Here is an 18,834-nt window from a genome sequence, read left to right on the forward strand (position 1 = left end):
TACAAGATTATTACATGCATAGCTATGTCACAGTAACACCATAAGAGATGAAAAAATACTTAAATGTATGTCATCCATCACCCTACACTCACCACTCATTAACAAAGACACTATAGCCTATATCCCCACAGGAATATTACAGCAAAATTACAATGATTCAACAGCAATCAAAAAAATAACATAACCACACATTGTTATGATTCCAGTGGAGACAAAAATAGCATAGAGAAAGCACCATAAGGTCAGTATAAACTCAGTTTTAAGTATCGCAGACCCAGTATGGGAATATTATAGTGATACCATAAGAGATAAAAACATGCCATAAAGTATCATAATGCCACCATAAAGCCACTCTTAAGTACCACTGATAGATTAGAGGTCCATATAGGAATATGATAGGGATATTAGAGGAATATTACAGTGCTCTCTGGTTGGGGCTGGCTCTGAGTGATTTTGAAGTTGCCGCTGGGTGCTGAGGGATGTGATAGGCTGAGGCTGAGGAAGAAAGGAGCTGCTCTCTCACAGTATAGCAGTGCCGCTGGAGAGCTCTCTCGTCGTCCGCAAGCTCCAGCCAAAAAGAAAAAAAAAAAGAAAGCCGTGACATCTAACGTTTTATTTTAATTTTATTTATTCGCGTCTCATCTAATTTTCACCTCAAACAAGATGTAACTTGCCGTTTCCACCTTAAGTATATTCATGCATTTGGAAAAAGCCGGGAGTGAGTGCGCAGAGACGAGAAGCCGAGCTGTTTTGGCGAATGGAAGTTATTGTTGTGAATTTGTTTTGACTATGTTATGCCCAAGTGAGTTTGGGTTCAGTCCATCTCTGCTCGTCGTCGACCCTTAAATTTGGGATTTATATCCAGATAGTCGAGGGAAACGCCGAAGGAGGATTCTGCAAAGCCAGCAAGCTTTTCCTACAGAGCCGGGGATTTAAATCGTCATTTGGTGGTGCTCCGGGAGAGGCGAGAGTCAAAGAAAGAAATTCATGTGGCCATTCTCTTTATAGCCAAACATTTTGGGGATTGCATAATGAGCAAAGAAAGACCTAAGAGGAATATCATTCAAAAGAAATATGTAAGTACGAGCATACCTTTGCCAAAATGGTGCAGAAATGCGTTCGATCTATTCAAGTTTGCTTTCGCCTGTTTTGATGAAAATGCATAAACTTTCATCACGGACTGTGAAGGTTACCATTACGCAGCTTGTGTACTATTTAGGTCAAATAGCCTTTCAAAGATGCATGAGTTTTCTCAACGTGTTAACAATTACATGTTTATATTTAAAGAGACAGCAATGTTTATTCAATGTCTGTGTTGCAGCGTTTCTTCGACATCAGACATGTTTTAGGCTATTTGAACATTGGGCGCTTTGGGGGATTGGTTTGCGCATTTCGAATCGTTTTAACGCCCAATGTGAGCTTGCATATTGTGTCTTGGCTTTGTGATATAGGAATAAAACGTTCCAAATTAAAGGACTTGGCAAATTGTTTTTAGAAAGGCTTTGTTTGCTCCCCATAGCTTCCTATTCAGAGCCGTGAAGACAAGCCTGTCGGCCATGGCTCAGCTATTTCGGCTTCCATTTCGTCCCATGCTGAGCGTTATATCTCAGCTTTAAACTGTGTCATTTCCTAAAAAATGACACGAATATGAAAACCTTTCTGCTGCTGGAACCATAGTATTGAATTCACATTTGAAATGCCGTTGTGTCTTTGGATGTAGTGGGCTGTATATTTGCTGTAAGGCTGGGAAGACCGACATGTTTCGCGGACTGTTGTGGCTCTTTAATTTTCTCCATAAAGAGTGGGGAGAGCAGGAGGAAAGGGGAGTCATGCAATTCAAGATATCCGTTCAATATCCACCACTTCAAACGTGCCACAGACACTCCTGGGCTTGCTCTTTAGAGGCTACTATTGGTATTCGACCAAATAGGTATATAAAGTAAATAAGAGTGCCAGTAATTTTGCATGTCTCCGTGTGACCTCTGTGAACGAATGGGAGATATTGCAGCAGCCCGCTGAGGGATAAGTCCATTTTTGCAATACTATAGGGGATTAGCGTACAAGCGTTTGAGTCTCGTCCATTGACACTGAATTCACATTAAACAGCACATTAAATGCTAGATGAGACTGAGCACGAGGCATTAGAATGATCCAAATTTGAAAGCGGCTGTGGGTTCAGTCGCATTGCAGGGGCTCATGTATGAAGCGATAGCAAGAAGCAACCATTTTCTTTCTGCAAGTAACACCGGCGAATTTTACGGCGAAGGACCTGTAAAATGTTCCAGCCAAGCGTCGAGGTTTCGACTGTAGTCATGGCTCAAGGGTTTGTCCTCTGAAACACACGTTTGTCCTCCTGCAGAAATGAAACAAAGACCTAATCTTGCTAAAGTGTGAATGGCTCAGCGTCTTGCGCGGCCAAGTTGCCGTGTATCGTTTTTCATTAAGCCTCCACGCCTGGCCTCTGGGTTTTAAAGTTTGTTGCACTTCTTTGATGTACATTGTTGCAGTGAATTATCGTCACGCGCCTAATGGACACATTGTTGCGTCTAATTGCACGAGGCATATCATGTCTGTTAATGCACTGGAGCTGAAGTCACCAGAGCTAACCTTCCCCCCACCCCCTAAACAACATTTTAGGAGCCTTTAAACAGCACAGGTTGTTCTTCTAGGCCGTTTCTGTCACTGAGCAATCCCCAAACCCAAATCCTGGCTACATTTCTCTCTGTTTGTCTTGAATGAAAATGTTGCAAAATGCCCAAAATGAGCAACAGGTTTGAGGGGGCAGGTGAACAATTACAGCTGATACAGAGAGGTTTGTTTTCATGCATTCTGAAATCTTTTCTCCAGTGCCACCAGGGTTTTCTGTTCTTGGAGAAAGAACAGGGAATTAAATAAATTCACATTCAAGGAATTAAGGTGTAGGATGAGTATAATTGCTATTAGACAACAATAGCCTAAATGAAATTTTTCTGAATAACTTTTTTTTAGTCGTTTAAGTGTGCATGCGGGCCCTTTCCCATCTGTTGTATGTGCTTTTATTCCTTAGTAAAAGTTGGCCTCTGGAAATAACATTAAAAATGTGGCAAGTGGACTCACTCATACACACATCAGAATTGCATGTCATTGTGCTTTTGATTGGCCACTGCAGGCATTGCTGGCCTGGTCCACTTCTCTCTTTACGTTATTGTCTGCTTTGAAGTCTTATTGAAGAGGAGCTCCTCTTTTGAGGGATTTAAAAAGTTAATCTGTCCTGTATCATGTTTTGCGCACATTTTATATGCCTCAAATGGTATTCTGACGTTAAAATGCTTAAGTTTTTGATCTAATCAAGTTGTTTGTAAGTACTCTTAGAATTGAGGAAACAGGATGTGCTATGGCAATAATGAGTAAGTGAAACAAAAGTCCCCACTTAAATTGAGCCAGGCTAAGACAGCCAACAATGTCACACTCTCTAAAATTGGATGGGCCTTTTTATATGGTCTATTCATAACTTGGGTGTATAATTAGAACTGGAGCCAGAACACTGAAGCTGGGGAAATGATGTGTCTGTGTGCACGTTTCTGTCCAGTGTGTGTTCACGTACACGTGTGCATGTGTATCACATCTGTCATGGTTTTACAGCAGCTGCGGTTGTTGCAGAGGGTCTGGCTCGGACTGTACCAGGCCCACAAACATGGCACAGCAACAACCTGGAAAAGCCCATGTCCAGCCCCCCCACACCCCACCCCCCCTTACCTCCCTCCCCAAGCTTTGAGACAGGACTCTTGGCCCCTACTGATTTACCCCCCCAGCTCTCCTGCCCCCCCTTAATTAGCGTAAGACAATTATACATGCTTGGCTTAACCATTTCCCCTGAAACATGAGTGTGAGTTGTTATCCCTCCACCCCACCCTCCCACCCCCCAACAAACACTATCTGCGAATGTTATTAAAATTCATCAGTCATGAAAAGAATAGAAAGAGGGGGGATGAGTCCTTAATAAAAGCAAACAAGGCAATGCAATTACCCTTTTCCTCCACGATTGATAGATGCCAGTGTGAACGGAGTGGAAAGAAAAGCCAAATTGCCATTTCAGGGTTTTATTTCCCAAGGATGCCTCGTCATTAATGGCAACTTGACTGACAGTGCAGAGGCAAGCTCGCGCTCCTCCTCCCTCACTCTGCTGTCATTTAAATGATTGTTAAAAAAAAGTATTTATGTAGTTCTGTCTTTGTAAATTTGGGGGTGACTTTAGATATAGTGTTGGGGGGCAGACATTGTGTAATGACTGAGGTAGTAAGCGCTAAAGTGCCGCTGTGTTGTTCTGTTTAACGGAACATGACACAGTGTGTGTGTATTTGTGTGTGTGTGTGTTTGTGTGTGTGTGTGTTAGCGAGACTCGCAGGAGAGCATGGTAGAGTGCAGCCAGGGCCATTTTGTGCAGAGTCGGCTCTTCCTGTAGGCCCCAGCTGGGGCTAGGCCTCTGATTCAAAGGCTATGTGTGTGTGCGTGTTTGTGTACGCGCATGGTGTGTGTGGGACAAGCACAGCTGCTGCAGGGGCCTTTACAAATGTAAAGAGGCTGTCAGTGTTTGTTTCATCAGGCGCACAACTGATGAGGGCCAAGTTGAAAATCCATTGCACTGTGAGTGTGTGCGTTGAGCATGCACAAAAAGAGGAAACAAAAATAGAGAGCAGGGGCAGAATGGGGACTGCAAAGGCACAGACTGTCCCCCTCCTCTGCGTCTCTCTCTCTCTGTCTCCCTCTCTCTCCCTCTGTCTTGCTCTCTCTCGTTCTTGGGGCTGTCCAAATGAAATGTGGGCCTCATGTAGGACCATGAAGAGAGGGTCACAGGGTTGTTTTTTCACCGTGCCTGAGCCTCAATGCGCTTCATTTAACCTTATGTTTCAATGCAAATTCTTCTTTCATAAGCTCCCTTCTCCTCACGTGTGCAACATGGCAGGGTTCACTGTCGCCACCTCCCAGTCACTATGGCTACCAGGGCAACCCAAAGTGTACTGTGGCAAAAGCATTTACAGTGTGTGTCTTAACGTTTTACAACCCATATATTCGACCGAGTTCACTAAGGCTAAATTCCATTTGGCACTTGTGAAAGGTGTCACACAGGGAAGATGATAAATTTTCATCAATCTGCCGGAATTTCTAAGGAACAGATAAACAGACATTCCACACTTAATTTGCATTTTAAGATTTCATTCCTGAGCAGGTTTTTCCATGGAAGTACCCATGCCGTGTGCTGGGTTTCGTGATGAATGCTTGAGGGTTAAACCAACCACAAGGTGTGACAGGGATAGCCGACAGTGACTCGCAACAAAGGACGCAGTTTTGCTCTTGAAAGTTGCTCTCTGCCTCTTAAAATAACATTGTCACACTGTGCTGTTCTTTTCTTTTTTTATTCTTTTCTTTTTGGTATAAGTGGAAATAGTTGAAAGCCGGAGCGCATTTATGATCTCACCAAACTGTATCGGCACAACATAACAGCAACTGCCGGGAAGGCAAAAAGTCCCAATAAATATTGCCAGCAATTCACACACAACACAAAATAAATTAAACAAATCAGAGCCTTGTGTTGAAACGTTCCATACTGCATGTGATCTTCTAGACAACATAAATCACATAAATTCTGCCTACTAAATAGTACACAGTTAGAATACACAACACTGATCCAAATTTTAATGTAAAACATAATACATCTGTATGCAAGTGTGAGGTGTTCTGCAGTCTTTTTTCCCCCCCTCCTGTATCTTATTGACTCTCAACTTGAAAAGACCTAAGCTAGTCTGCTCAGATTTGCCTTATAAGCGGCCAGGGCCTGGTTCATGCATTCCCCTCGACAGTTGTATGTTGGAGGCTGTGAGGAAGCAGTCCTTCCCACGCTGCAGGCACAGCCCCACATCCCTTTGGCCTCATCTCTCCTCTCACAGGGCCTGCTGGCTCCACAAGCACAGCCAAAAAAATTTCTGGGAGTGTAGCTGGCGAGCCCAGCCTCTTTTAATTTAGCCTTATTTATTTATGTATTTATTAAGTTAGCTCTGAAATGAGATGGAGGGAGGGAAGATTTTTTTTTCCTTAAATGAAGTCTACTTTGCCAATGCAGAGTTTACTGCATCATTACAGGCGCTCTCTGAACTGCCGGCTTCAATTTGGACTGGCGATGGATGTTCAGCGGCCAAATGCATCACAACTCGGTTCTTTCCTCCAACATAAACCCAGATTCTCTCCCTGCTTACCCCCTTCTGTCTCTCCTTTCTCTTTCTCCCTCCTCTCCTTTTGCTACTCTGTTTATCGCAGTATTACGTCACATCCACCCACACATACACACTTGCACACACGCCCGCACACACCAGTGTCTGTTATGCAATGTGACCTTTTCTCTTATCAGCTGTTGGCATCGAACACAATCTCTGGCTTCTCGCTGGCACCAACACATGCAGACACACACACACACACACACGCGCACATGCACACACAGGCAAAGGTCCTTACACCTGCAGTCAGTAGGTGAGATAAACTGGTTTTAGGGCCAGTGTTGCAAGGTGACTTGTGGATATCTACGCTACATTGGCTATTTGTTCCCACGAGTAATGACATAAAACTGGGCGTGACTGTCTTTGTTGTATGGGTGGTGGTGTCATGAGCAGTGTAGGTGTGTTTTACAGCATATGCTTCAGTAGCTGGACACACCGCATGGTTGGACACAGTGCAGTTGTGGAAGGCCAGAGCAAATGGGAGAGTGTGTGTCACGTACACCATGAGCGTTCCCTCCGTGCACGTCTTCATTCTGCCGAGTGATTTATATCCTCCTGCTCCTGTGGGTTTGGATGGAGATGGGGATCGAGACAGCTGGTCAGGCCCTGAGAGGCTGTGTGTGTGTGTGTGTGTTTGTGTGTGTGTGTGTGTATGTGTGTGTGTGTGAACACACATGCTCTCTCTTGTATGTGTGTGTGGCTGCCACAGCTTATCCTTTCAGGATCCCTATGAAGCTGAATCAACACTTTAGCTTTGTCTTTGGTTTGGCCTTGCAGGCTTTACGGGGGCCCATGGAGGACACTCGGCACTAGAGAAAGAGAAAAGAAAAAAACGAATGGCTACTTTAAGTTTTTTCTTGTTACTATCAGGTATTTGAAGTATGCATATTTTTAAAGCTGTATATTTAGTACAATCTTTGTTTATAGTTGAAATTTGAGCTTAGCTCTAAGCCTTCCTTTAAGCTCTGTAAAGCTTAAATAGAAGGCGTTATGTTGTTTTTCATCCCTTTTTGAATGGCCAGGCTATTGTAGCTTAGTCTGGCATTAGCTTCTCATGACCATTGTGTACATCTCTCAGACACCACCTTGACCGGTCTAGGCTCACCATCTTCCCGCTTTCCATCTCAGCTACATCAGTTTAATAAACACTCCTTACATTTTCATCCTGTGGTCAATCCCATCTGATCCCCTATTGTGACACCGTCGTCTTTACACGGCCAGAGAATTAAGCCTCAAGGGATGAAGCAACAGAGCAGAGGCTCAGTCCGTATCGATCCTCCATTACTCCTTCTCTTGCCCGGAATACCACAGTTTCACTGTCAAACATATGCCAGTAAGACTGTGTAGGCAACACAGAAATTCTTAATTGTGTAGCTTAAATTCAGAAGTCCCAGCTGCTTTTTTTTTTTTTTTGCAGCCAGGCGTACTTTAAAAAATGCAGACGTATCACATTTCCCTTTGAAAATTGTTGGTTGCACAGTGTGATCAGATTGCAGTCCCAGAATCGTATTCAGTTTTAACAATCAGTGTACATTCATAACTGTTCTCTGTGTTACAGGCTCATGCGCTTCTACCCAGTGCAGTAATCTATGAATCATTCTCTTTATGATGGAGCAGTTTGTTGCTTCCTGCCAACGAGCCACTGGCCACTCTATTCAGGTCCATTTTGGCACAGCGCTGACTTGGCGAATGAATTGCTCTCTCATTTAATCTCTCATGAGGGCATTTTCCAGTGATAACTTTTTTTTTATATTTGACTATCATTATCCCCCTTTTTACGGCAGTCATTTGTGGCTCTCCAACATGCATGGCTAGTTGTGGAACGGTGACCTCCCTCCCGTTAAAGAGCTCTCAAACGCAGCCCTTTTCACCATGCATTTGGCCCCTTGCGAGGGGAGGCCTTAATTCAGGATGGCAGCCCCCCACCCCAACCCCCAACCAGAGGAGTAATGAGCCAGTGGAGCAAAGTGGACGACCACTGTTGCTGCATGTTTTCTACTCTCTGGACAAGCGTCTCTTCGCTCATTCGTGAAGAGGCAGAATAAACGGTGAAGTTAGTACTGTGGCAAAAGCTTCCGCCACCTTTATGCAAATGCATGGATTGAAACTGATTTCCTAGACCCTGTAGTTCTACTAGAAGAATAGGCTTACTTACCTCAGGCTATGCCAGTTATGGAGGACTGGACAAGAGTGCACGTTAATATGTTGCTGCTGAGTTGTTGGATGTTGCTGCCTCCTGTGTCAGCTCCTATGTGAGCGAACGGGAGCAGGGGGTGGGGTAGGGGGTTGTAAGAGGCAGAATAAACGGTTTATTTGATTTGCAGGTCAATATATACACATTCCGTTTTGCGTCTATACTACACCCCATCCTCCACCCGCCATAAGAAACGCATTACTTTCCCCCCGCAGCCCCATCTTGTCTTGTAATAGAATACTGAGTGGATTTTTTTCTCCTTTTCCCCCATCTCTCTCCCTCTCTCTCTCTTGCCCCCTCCCTCTCAGCTCATTCACTCTATGCCATTACTCAGCACCGCTACAAAGAGAGGAGAGAGGCGTGGGGAGGTTTCTGTTGGATAGCGCTGGAGAGAGAACGGAAGCAGGGGTATTTTCTCCTCACTTAGCCGAGAAATTGCCTTGCGGTCGCAGAGGAGGAGTAAATGCTTGATCGTCAGGATGCGTTTGACACTGTCCACGCTGAGTTTTAATTTTGCTCAGTGGGTGTGTGTCTGTTGCATGGGTGTGTTTAATCATTTGCTTGAAAGATCAGCCTCCGCAGCGACATGATTAGGCTGTTCGTGGTTTGCTCCTCTTTCTCTCTCTTCATCTCTCACGCTCAGCCGACTTTTCGCATTCTTCCAGCCGTTTTGTTTTGTTTTGCTCTGCCAAAGGAAACTTTGGAATCCTCTCCAGTTTGATCTCACACAGCTGTGTGAATTAACCCCACCACCACCACCGCACACACACACACACACACACACACACACATACACATACACATTCACAGACACCCTCCAGGGCTCTCGTCCATGCTTTGCCTTAGGTAAATCTTCTTGTTCTTGCTGTTATTCCTTTGTGAAAATTACATTTAAAGAGCTGTTGATTATCCTCACAACCCTCTCTGTCAGCGTAAAAAGATTCATAAATGAAAAGCTGCACAGTAAGTACTAGTGTGAACACTTGGTGGAAGGATATTGATTTTTTTTTGTTGTTTTGTTTTTTTTGTTTTTTTTTGTGCCTATTGATTTTTTTTTTAAGCAATAGGTGCCTTTAACTTTTTTTCCACAGAGAAAAGCAGAGTGAAAGTTAAAGGTACTGTTCCCCCTGTTTTTAACCTCTACACAATAAATGGGGGTTTTTACAGCTCTCCTGGCTGCTTGATTTCCTCCAGGCCTCACAGCAGGGAGCTAGAGTGTATGGTACACCCAGGGAAGGGCGCCAGAGTTTGGGCTGAATGTCTGGCCGGCCTCCCCTGGCCTTGGATCAAACATCACAAGGCCCGAGGGAAGAGGGCCAGCCCTCGAAATCACAACCTGTGATCGTCAAGGAGCAAAAATGCAAGAGGATAGAAATAATCAAATTAGGCACCATCTCAAGTGGAATATCCACAGCAACGGCAGCAAAAGCAAGGCCTTTGTACTCATCTCGCCCTAATCACTCTTTAGACAAAATGCAACTGCTGAAAAAGCACATGCACAGCTCAACAGACAGGTTGACGTAAGTCTTAGCTGTTTTTTTGCAGATTAAATTGTTTTAGAAGGTGAGAGGAAATGAGGTAATCTCAGTTTGAATCCAAAGCTGACTGCGGGACATGCATGCTCACACTCTCACATTGCTCACTATTTTAGACAGACAGATCTGAGATGAGTAATGCAGGTGGTAGTTAGCACATGAGTGAAAATCTAAACAAACTCCACCGTGTTCTGTGTAAACATAATTTGAAAGCCACCTAACAAGTAGTTACCATGGTGACTAGAAAGTGCACTCTTATAACCACCCCTGCTGCCTCTCACCCCCTTATAATGCCCCATGCCTGTATGCCTGTTGTGTATGTGTGTGTTTGTGTCTGGGGGACTTATACCTCCCCCCAGTACCCTACCCACCCATGGTTTCTATAGCAACTGACATGCTGACACGGTGCTTGAGCAAATCAAATGTCGCCTTTTTGTTTCAGAGCTGGCTCTCGAGGGTGTGGAAATAGATCAAAAGTGAAGTTAGATTCTTGAGTGAGCATCTGGTTTCTGGGGAAGTTACTAGATCGGTCTTGGATCCATATGAGTCACAGAAATCAAGAGTGTATGTAAGCATGCAACTTTGAGAGCACGTAACATCTCAAATGGGACGCTTTTCATTTAAGCTGAGGAAATACTTCATACACAACTTGTACACCTATTGGGTCTGCCTAATATACTCTTTTATATTCTGATGACCGTGGAGCCATGATGTAAAATACAGACGGTGCATCATTGCTGATTTCGTTCCTTATTTGGTCATATCTTCCTTGTTTTGTCTAGCTTTTTTTTTTTTTTTATGCTGCAAAGAGTTAAAAGAAATTTGTAAGGTTGCTCCAAGCTGCGTGTGTGAAGTTGGCCTATTTCCTGACAGTGGATCAGTTGTCATATTTTACCATTATTGATAGTCATTTCCGTTTTGAACAAAACCCCCCTGCCATTCAGATTCCATTGAACTCAAGGGTGGAAGTTTGTATTACTCATACCTTTCAATCATTTCTGACAGTTGTTTTTAGTTTTCATCTAGTGTGCTGAAGTGAGTGTGTAGACGTAAGACACTCATCTGATTTGTCACACTGATGGCACTGAATAAGAATATGAAGTGGAGGCACCAAGAAATAGAATCATAGAATAGAGCAGTGGCAGTTGTGAGGTTAGCGGAGCAATTTGAAAAACATAACATATTCAGCAACATTTTATAGTCGGTAGCAATGTGTTCCTCGAGGTTACTAATTTCTGCAGCAGCTATAACCCGTGAGCCACTTCATTTAAAGCAGCAGTGGTGACTTGCCTCTTTGTGTGGCACAGAGGTGTGAGGTGACTGACTCAGACATTTACCTGGCAACAAACACCCCAAACCTCATAACTCAAACACCTCTATTATAAGGATGGAGGGATTTTGTTGGATGTGGTGGTTGGTTGGACGATGACAGTATTCAAACAGGTTGTAAAAGCTGGATGTGAGACAAGTAGTGACAGAAAGGCCAAAACAATAACCGGCACTAAGTATTTGCCTCAACCAGGCTCAGCGTAATTTCCAATATTGGACCTTGGGGTCTGAATGGAAAGTTTAATGCAATCCAGAGATACTAGCAGATAATGCTTTTAGGACAATTTTGACATCATTAATCAGAGGTGTGTTTGCAATTATACACAATTAATGGGGTTATTTGAAAGGCCAAAATCTTGAAAAACTATGTACAGTCATGTGCCTCATGAAGTTAATTAACTGGAGAGATGATTAACCATTCAGATATCGAACTCACAACTGCCAGGTATTAGTACCCCATCAGAATATCTCCCCGCTTCATGGCCTAACTATACCTGCTCAACTCAATATGACTTGAGCTGGAGGTTGTGTAAGCTTTCAATTTCCTGAACTAGCTCTTTCTGCTATGTGCTCGGGGTGGACCTAAATTCATTTATTTTACTTCCCATCCAGGCTCCCTTTGAGGTCAATTACCAGCTGTAGAGTCTGCGGCACAGGAGCGTGGGCGCCGCTCTCTCTCTTTTTCTGTCTCTCTGTACCGTGGGCTCCTAGCTACACCGACGCCATCTAATCGCCCCTCATGCATCACCTTCATTCTTCATCCCCGCCGTACCAACGCCATTATTCACCTCTTTCTCACTGTCATTTGCTTCCCACTCCGCTTCTCCCTATAGTTGCCCGCCTTTCTCCTTGGTTTTCACTCTCACTCCCCCCCTGCACACACACACACACACACACACACACTATTCTTCCTCTCTCACTCTGTCTCTCTCTTGCAGTCTCTCACCTTTTTCGCTCCCTCCCTGCCGCTCGTCCCCCTTTCTCTGGGCCTCTTAGGCCTCGCAGACTTTGCCTTTGTGTGCAAGAGAGTGAGCGGGGCGGGGTGGCGGGTGAGGGGTACAAGGGGTTTGTCCCAAGCTGCGAGGTGAAAATCATTTCTTAATTGCCTCTCTTTTTTTGCACTAGCAGTTGTGCCAGGGAACGGACTCCTGGGTCTGCACTACAAGTCCCTAAGCAGAGGAACTCCCCTCCCTAAGCCCTGGCTTTGTTTCATAACGTTCTCTGGCTGGAGTGTAATCTGCAGTCATACAGCTTCACACATACACACACGCACACACACACACACATAGAGGCTTTAAACAGGCTTAAGATGTTGGACGCAGCAGAATACAGAGAAAATAGGCTTTCGAAGTAGCACTCAGAGGTCTAGGTGAGTTGTAAATGAGCAGTTGTATTCCATGGGAGATTGAGTGTGTTTTAGTTGAGTGAACCACACTGCATGCTAGCTGTTGGTCTCACCACGAGCATCTTCACATAGCTAATTTTGCTGTGATTTGGGCCTATAGTGAGGCATGTCAGATACATACTGTAAGTAGCACAGCTGTATTCCTGCTTGTGTCTGCTGTTTTTGGTCCCATGTATCGTAATTTGAATCTCTGCACTCACCACTTGTACTTAAAAAAAGATCTTAAATAAACATCAGTCCTCTCTCTAGTCTTTCCAGGCCTATTTACATAGTTTAAAAAAATGTCTTTGCTTATAGCTTCTAAAGGAGATTTCTTTTGCTGCGTGAACAAGTGTAATCTAATTTCAAATCTAGCCTTGGTCTGTGGCCTCACTTTGGGATGTGGTCGTCCAAAGCAAGATTTGAATATAGAAATACATCTCTCTCTTCAATAAAAGCTCTCTTGGAAGTTAGATCTGAAAAGCCGCATTTTTGTTCTTTTGCACAGATAGAGCTTCTGTCTGTCTGTCGGTCTTTGTATCCGTGGCCAGGCCTTGTCCCTGCCCTTCTTGTCAACTGTCAGTGAGGGGCTGCGGTGGCTTCCATTAACCACCACACTAACTGGTAATCTTATCTTCCTGACAATCTGCATTAGGCTCAGCCTGCTGCTCGTTAACCCTTTCCACGCTGCAGCACCACAGCCAAGACCGCACGCTAACAGGAAGTGTGCTGGTATGAGGTGTTAACTTTGACTGGCAGGTCATACTCTTCCTCGGTATTAGGGCGCAAGTGTGCATCGTAGTTTTTCTCAAGAGAAGTGCTCTGCTCATTCATAGCCACGCTGATGTGTTGGTCTTTAACAGTGAGTGTCAGAAACAACTGCATAACCAGGGAAGAAAATATTTGCAGCTCTGAGACAAACCAGGCAACGTATTCTGGACAAGGGTTAGTTTATAGTTGGACTCTTATCTTTCTCTCCCCATTTCCCTCTGTCACCCCATAAATGGGGTGTATAAATTCCAGGCCAAGCTACCCGCTAGTTGCTTGACTTTGTACACTGCAGCATAGGCTTGTCACTGACACACAGCTGAATGTGCTTGCAGCCCTTGATAAACTGCATGAAATCTGTCTCCCGCCCTCCCTCTCTCTCTCTCCATGCCTCCCTCTCTCTCTTTTTCTTGGTCCCACTCCCCTTTAATTTCTATCGGCCACAATATCCTACCTAGGCTCTGATTGTTGTTTTCCAAGAGCTGGAGTGGTGTTGTTGTAAAATAATCATTTAGTCTCCCTCCCGTGGTTCTGGCAAGCTGTACGCTGAAATCTATCCACTGCTCATTTTTATGGGGAGCGAATCTGTTGTAGCTACTGCGACTGCTGCTGGCTCGCCTCTCTGCTGTATTTACCAGTGTAGATGGATATCTCCCCCCGCAAAACATTTGAGAAATGACACATGTAATGTACACATTGAATTATACCCCAGAGGTCATGCTGGTGAATTTGAATAGCAAGGCTGAAATATGATGGTTGTGATATCGAGTGACTTGGCCTGTATTGAATTTTTAATCTCCGTGTTGACTCGGTCTTACTCGACAAGGCTGCTTTTTGTGTGTGTGTGTGTGTGTGTGTGTGTGTGTGTGATCAGTGCTGCTGGAGCTCGAGCAAGAGAATTGTTTGGTACATCATTGCATTGAATTAGCATAGTTTAATTTGACAAGTCACATGCCCGTTTCTGGGGGAAACACAGGAAAAAACAAACTCTTTTCTTCTCTCTCTTTCATTGTGTTGCCGTCGCTGGAAAATGCCAGAGGTTGTTGGGGTGATCACCGAGGCGTTTGTACGCGGGTCGAACCTGTTGACCCAGAATGCCTGTGTACAGGATTGGACGGAGCAGTTTAGCCTCATGGCCCGCTGTCACGACTGGAGCTAGTTGCCAGTGTGGCATCATGAGAAACAAAACCTCCCCTGTTCCTCCCTTTGATGGTTATCTCTAAAAACCCCTCTTTCCTTCCCCTGGTTTATTTCTTTTGTGTGTGTCACATACACGTTTATTCATATAACCTATCTCATTCTTGCATACACAATTACACATGCACATCACACATCATGTCAGTGGAAACATGGCGCAGGACCTACCTGTCAGTCATCCCTCTGCAGACACCATCACCGCAGAAAATCTCCATCTTCACAAGTCATTTGCCTGTGTAAAAATCTTGTTTTTCTTCAAACAAGAGAAAAAAACTGCGAGTGGGATGAAACGGTCCCACATTTTTCTTATGCTAATCAACTTGTTTCTAGAAATTTCCTGATATGCTGCCTTTTTCCAACACATTCATACTTGTTCCTAGAAAAAGATATGAAGCAAGTGTAATTGGAATCGGAAACAAGTGGGATTATTGCATTCTACTGGCTGATTGTTTTGCTTGTTTTAAGAAAAAACAGATTTTAACACTGAATGAGACTGAATGACTTGTTAGATAGACATTTTCTGATACACATGTGCACGCACAGAGTGAGACCTCCTCACAGCCAAGAAACCTCCAGTCAGCTGTCTTGTTATTGCATCCGTAGCACACTCTAAAACTGCCATTGATTTCTCTTGTCACTGGTGTTGCAGGGTCGTAAGAGTGTGCTGGGATTTACATCTCTTAAACTTCTGCCCCTGTAATGGATATTACACCATAACTTCTGGGCTAATATCAATGTCAGTGTCTCCTGTCATTTACCTCTTCTTTTGTCGTCCTCCGATTGTAAGAAATGTCTAGATGCATCCATAGTGCACAGAATTTGCTTAGTTTAATATTCTCTTGCTGTACTGGCAAATGCTCACCATAAAAATGATCCTTTTTGTTCTGCTCTGCAAAAACATAACAACCTATGAAGTCACGGGGGAGCAGGAAAAGTCCAAGGCTTGTAAATGTGTCGAGAGCTGAGCAGCAAGTTTGCATATCATTTTCGTGAACGAGGGTGCTGATGTATGAGTAACCTGTCACATGGATTGATTTGTGAAAGCCAGCTGTCACTCAGTGGCAGAGCTTGTTGCAGTCGTGCTCAGACCGACGACCAGCCAGCCGACCAACCAGCGGCTGGCTGGCTGACTGGCTGGTGGAGTGATTGGCAGACTGATAGTCGATGTAAGGTTATCAAGTCATATCTACATCCTGCTTTTCCTCCTTGTTTTCCAATTCTCCAGCTTTCTGCAGCTTAGGTATGCAGCTTCAGGAGTGGATTGTTTATTTTTTCATCACTAGAGAGGAGAAATTTCTTTCACACAAGCCGTTGCTTTTCTTCGAGGGCCAAAAATCACTGCCAGGAGAGGATGTGAACAAAATTCAATGATAGGCTGTGTTGCTTTTTTCCTTCTTTTTTCTTTGTCTCTATTCTGTCCCTTCTCTCGCTCCCTCTATAGCCTATCTCTCTGGTTGGTAGGTGTTATCAATGCAGCTATTGTCAGGGCTGAAAGAGCGGGGGGGCTCATGAGACCCCTGACAATGGGCACATGCTTCCCCCTCTGTGGGCCTCCTGTGTCTTGTGTGTATGTGACTGAGATGGTTACAGGTTTATGATAAGGTCTGTGCGTGTCTCTGAAGCGTCTTCTCATTTACCTGCTTTTGCAGGTGCTATTGCACGCACACACTTAAGACCAACGAACTGTGAATGCATGATTCGGTCTGCGCTCCGATAAATGTGCCCCAGCTTCATGGTAATATTATACTGCTGTGATTAATCCAGAGACCTTAAGTGATACATCAACTGCATTCTGGAAAGCACCCGAAACTCATGAGTTTCAGGTTAATTAAATGGAGGGTCCAGCCCAACTATCTGTTGTTTGAACATTTAACTGTTGGCCACATGTGGGAAAGCTTTGCTGCCTGAAATTTGAAACGTTTCAACCGTTAGATTAATATTTTTTCCCTTCAGGATTGGCCAGCTAAAGAGGAACCATCATTACTGGCCGTGTCCATATTTGTGTGTGTGTGTGTATGCATGTCTATCTATCTGTCTGTGTCTTTCTGTATTAATTACACATATGTTCATGTGCATTGATGGCATGTGAGCTCCTGTGTGTCTGGCCTTACAGAAAGAGTTGAACCAAGCCTTAGAATGAATATTTAGTTCAGGCTGACCTCAGTGCAGACAGTGGAATAGGTGCCCTTCACCTCAATTACATTTAGCAACATTACTTTGAAAGAAACAACTGTAATCCACGAGTTGCACACAGCTTTGCAGAATGAAACTTGGCATATCGGTGAACTGCCAGTCTAAAGACCATTTGCGAAATAGGAGCTCCAGATCAATCTTCAGGTGTTAGTCATAACCCTCAGCCAACAACAAATGGCTCGACAGATAGGCCTAGACAAGGTCGTTAATGCTTTAAATGCTGTGTGTGTGATATGATGCCAGAGAAGAATGAGAGGCATGGGGATTGCCACAGCTCTCCGAGTCAGTGTTGAACAAACAATTTTTATTTCTCCTCTAAAAGGAATTGCTTTAAATGTGGTAGCAGCGAGAGTGTCTCAAGGTCAGTTTTGGACAAAGGCAGAGCCAGTGAATAGGGCCGCTGTGAGCTGCTCACAGCTGTGATGAAAAAAAGATATCGCTTTCTTACAGGAGAGGAACACAGGACAGAATGAGAGAGTTAATCTTACAAAATACTAAAAATGATGGCTTTTTGAACTCTTTGTGGAGTCTCTGTACCTTAAGTATGAAAAGTGCTTGTCCACACTAGCAAGCACACACTGACAAACACGCTACTCCTGAATTAGTCTCTCTCTCTCTCTCTCTCTCTCTCTCTCTCTCTCACACACACACACACACACACACACACACGCACATTGTCTATTTCTCTCTCCCACACACACAAACAGACAAGATGGCTGCTTTAGGCTGTGGTTGGATGTTAACACCTCCAGCCTACAGAAGGGGCCTCTCTTTGTTGCGTCCTCACCACAGGAAGGGAGGGGGGCGTTGAGCAAGCCCCCCTCCTGATCATGAACATTTACATCATACGGACAGCAGTCGAAGGCTTTATTACGGAGTTTATGTTGAGTGTGTGGGTCCCGTGCTTGAAGAAGTAGGTCAGCAGGGAGACTCCGTTCAACCCGAGCTGTGCTGTTTGCCTGCGTGCATGCATGTGAATGTGTGCACAAGTACATTTGTGTTTGTGTGTGTGTGTGTGTGGGTGTGTGGGCATGTGTAGTGCTGTGTGTAGTTTGTTTCCTTCTGCCAGGAACCAGGATGACCTCCCTCTGCTTCCATGCCATCAGGCGAATGTGTGTGTGTGTGTGTGTGTGTGTGTGTGTGTGTGTGTGTGTGTGATGGCTGAAACCCCGGCAGAGCTCTGTTGAGTGTCGCTGCGAGCGACAGAGTCAGCAGTCATATGTAGACTGACAGCAGAGGGACGGAGGGAGGGAGAGATGACACCGGGCAGGCAAAGCGCTCACTATTTTTTGACACAGAATGAGGGAGTGCTGGATATCCAGGGAAAGACGGCGGGGAATTGGCAAGAGAGGCAGGCAAAGAACAAGAGGGACAGAGCAGGAGACATGAGAGAGAAGGAGGAATTGGAAGAGTGAATTCTCTCTGTCTCTCATGCTCACTCACTCATTTCACAGCACGCTGCTGTTGTTAGGGGATGGCTGGGCTGCTCCGCCCCCTTTCCCCCTGTGAGCCAATCCACTCTCATATTCCTCCTCATCCTATCATGTGATTGGTGGGCTCTCTGAGCCAGTGGAATAAAATGGGATTGATGGGTAATCTGGGGCTGGAGCTGGGGGGAGAAGGGCAGAGAGGCTTGGCCCAGGCGACGGGTTCAGGCCGGTTCAGGGCAAGGCTACGATCACGGTATTAGCCTCCTCCAAATGACCAGTTCTGAGATATTTAGGCTCTAACTTGTCATTTGTTTAATATTTCACTTTTGGAGAGGGAGAATATTTTCTTAGTGCACATATGGGCTCACAGCTGGTCATCCACCAAAATTGGCTGCTCTGAAGACCCTCAGAGCTACTTTCTGATTTTTTTGTTTTACAGACATGCCATACTTTAAACACATCAACATTTCACTTTGTTGATTTTTCTCAAGAAGTAATTTTATGTTTGCAATTGTAAGTCTCTGCTCAGAGCTGTGGTGATCTTATTCTACTTAAA

At 44.6% G+C, this 18,834-nt stretch overlaps 1 protein-coding gene across 1 annotated transcript in view; it reads left to right on the forward strand.

The window, feature by feature from the left end:
- The first annotated feature begins 505 nt into the window (after positions 1-505).
- Positions 506-18,834, forward strand: part of jarid2b (jumonji and AT-rich interaction domain containing 2b) — a 125,261-nt gene continuing 106,932 nt past the window's right edge. The window contains exon 1 of the mRNA XM_030064138.1: positions 506-1,076. Coding sequence (XP_029919998.1) covers positions 1,032-1,076 — 45 coding nt within the window. The 5' untranslated portion in view covers positions 506-1,031. The remainder of the gene's footprint in view (positions 1,077-18,834) is intronic.

Source organism: Myripristis murdjan, chromosome 11 (genome assembly GCF_902150065.1).
Source record: "Myripristis murdjan chromosome 11, fMyrMur1.1, whole genome shotgun sequence".
NCBI classification, from domain to species: Eukaryota; Metazoa; Chordata; class Actinopteri; order Holocentriformes; family Holocentridae; genus Myripristis; species Myripristis murdjan.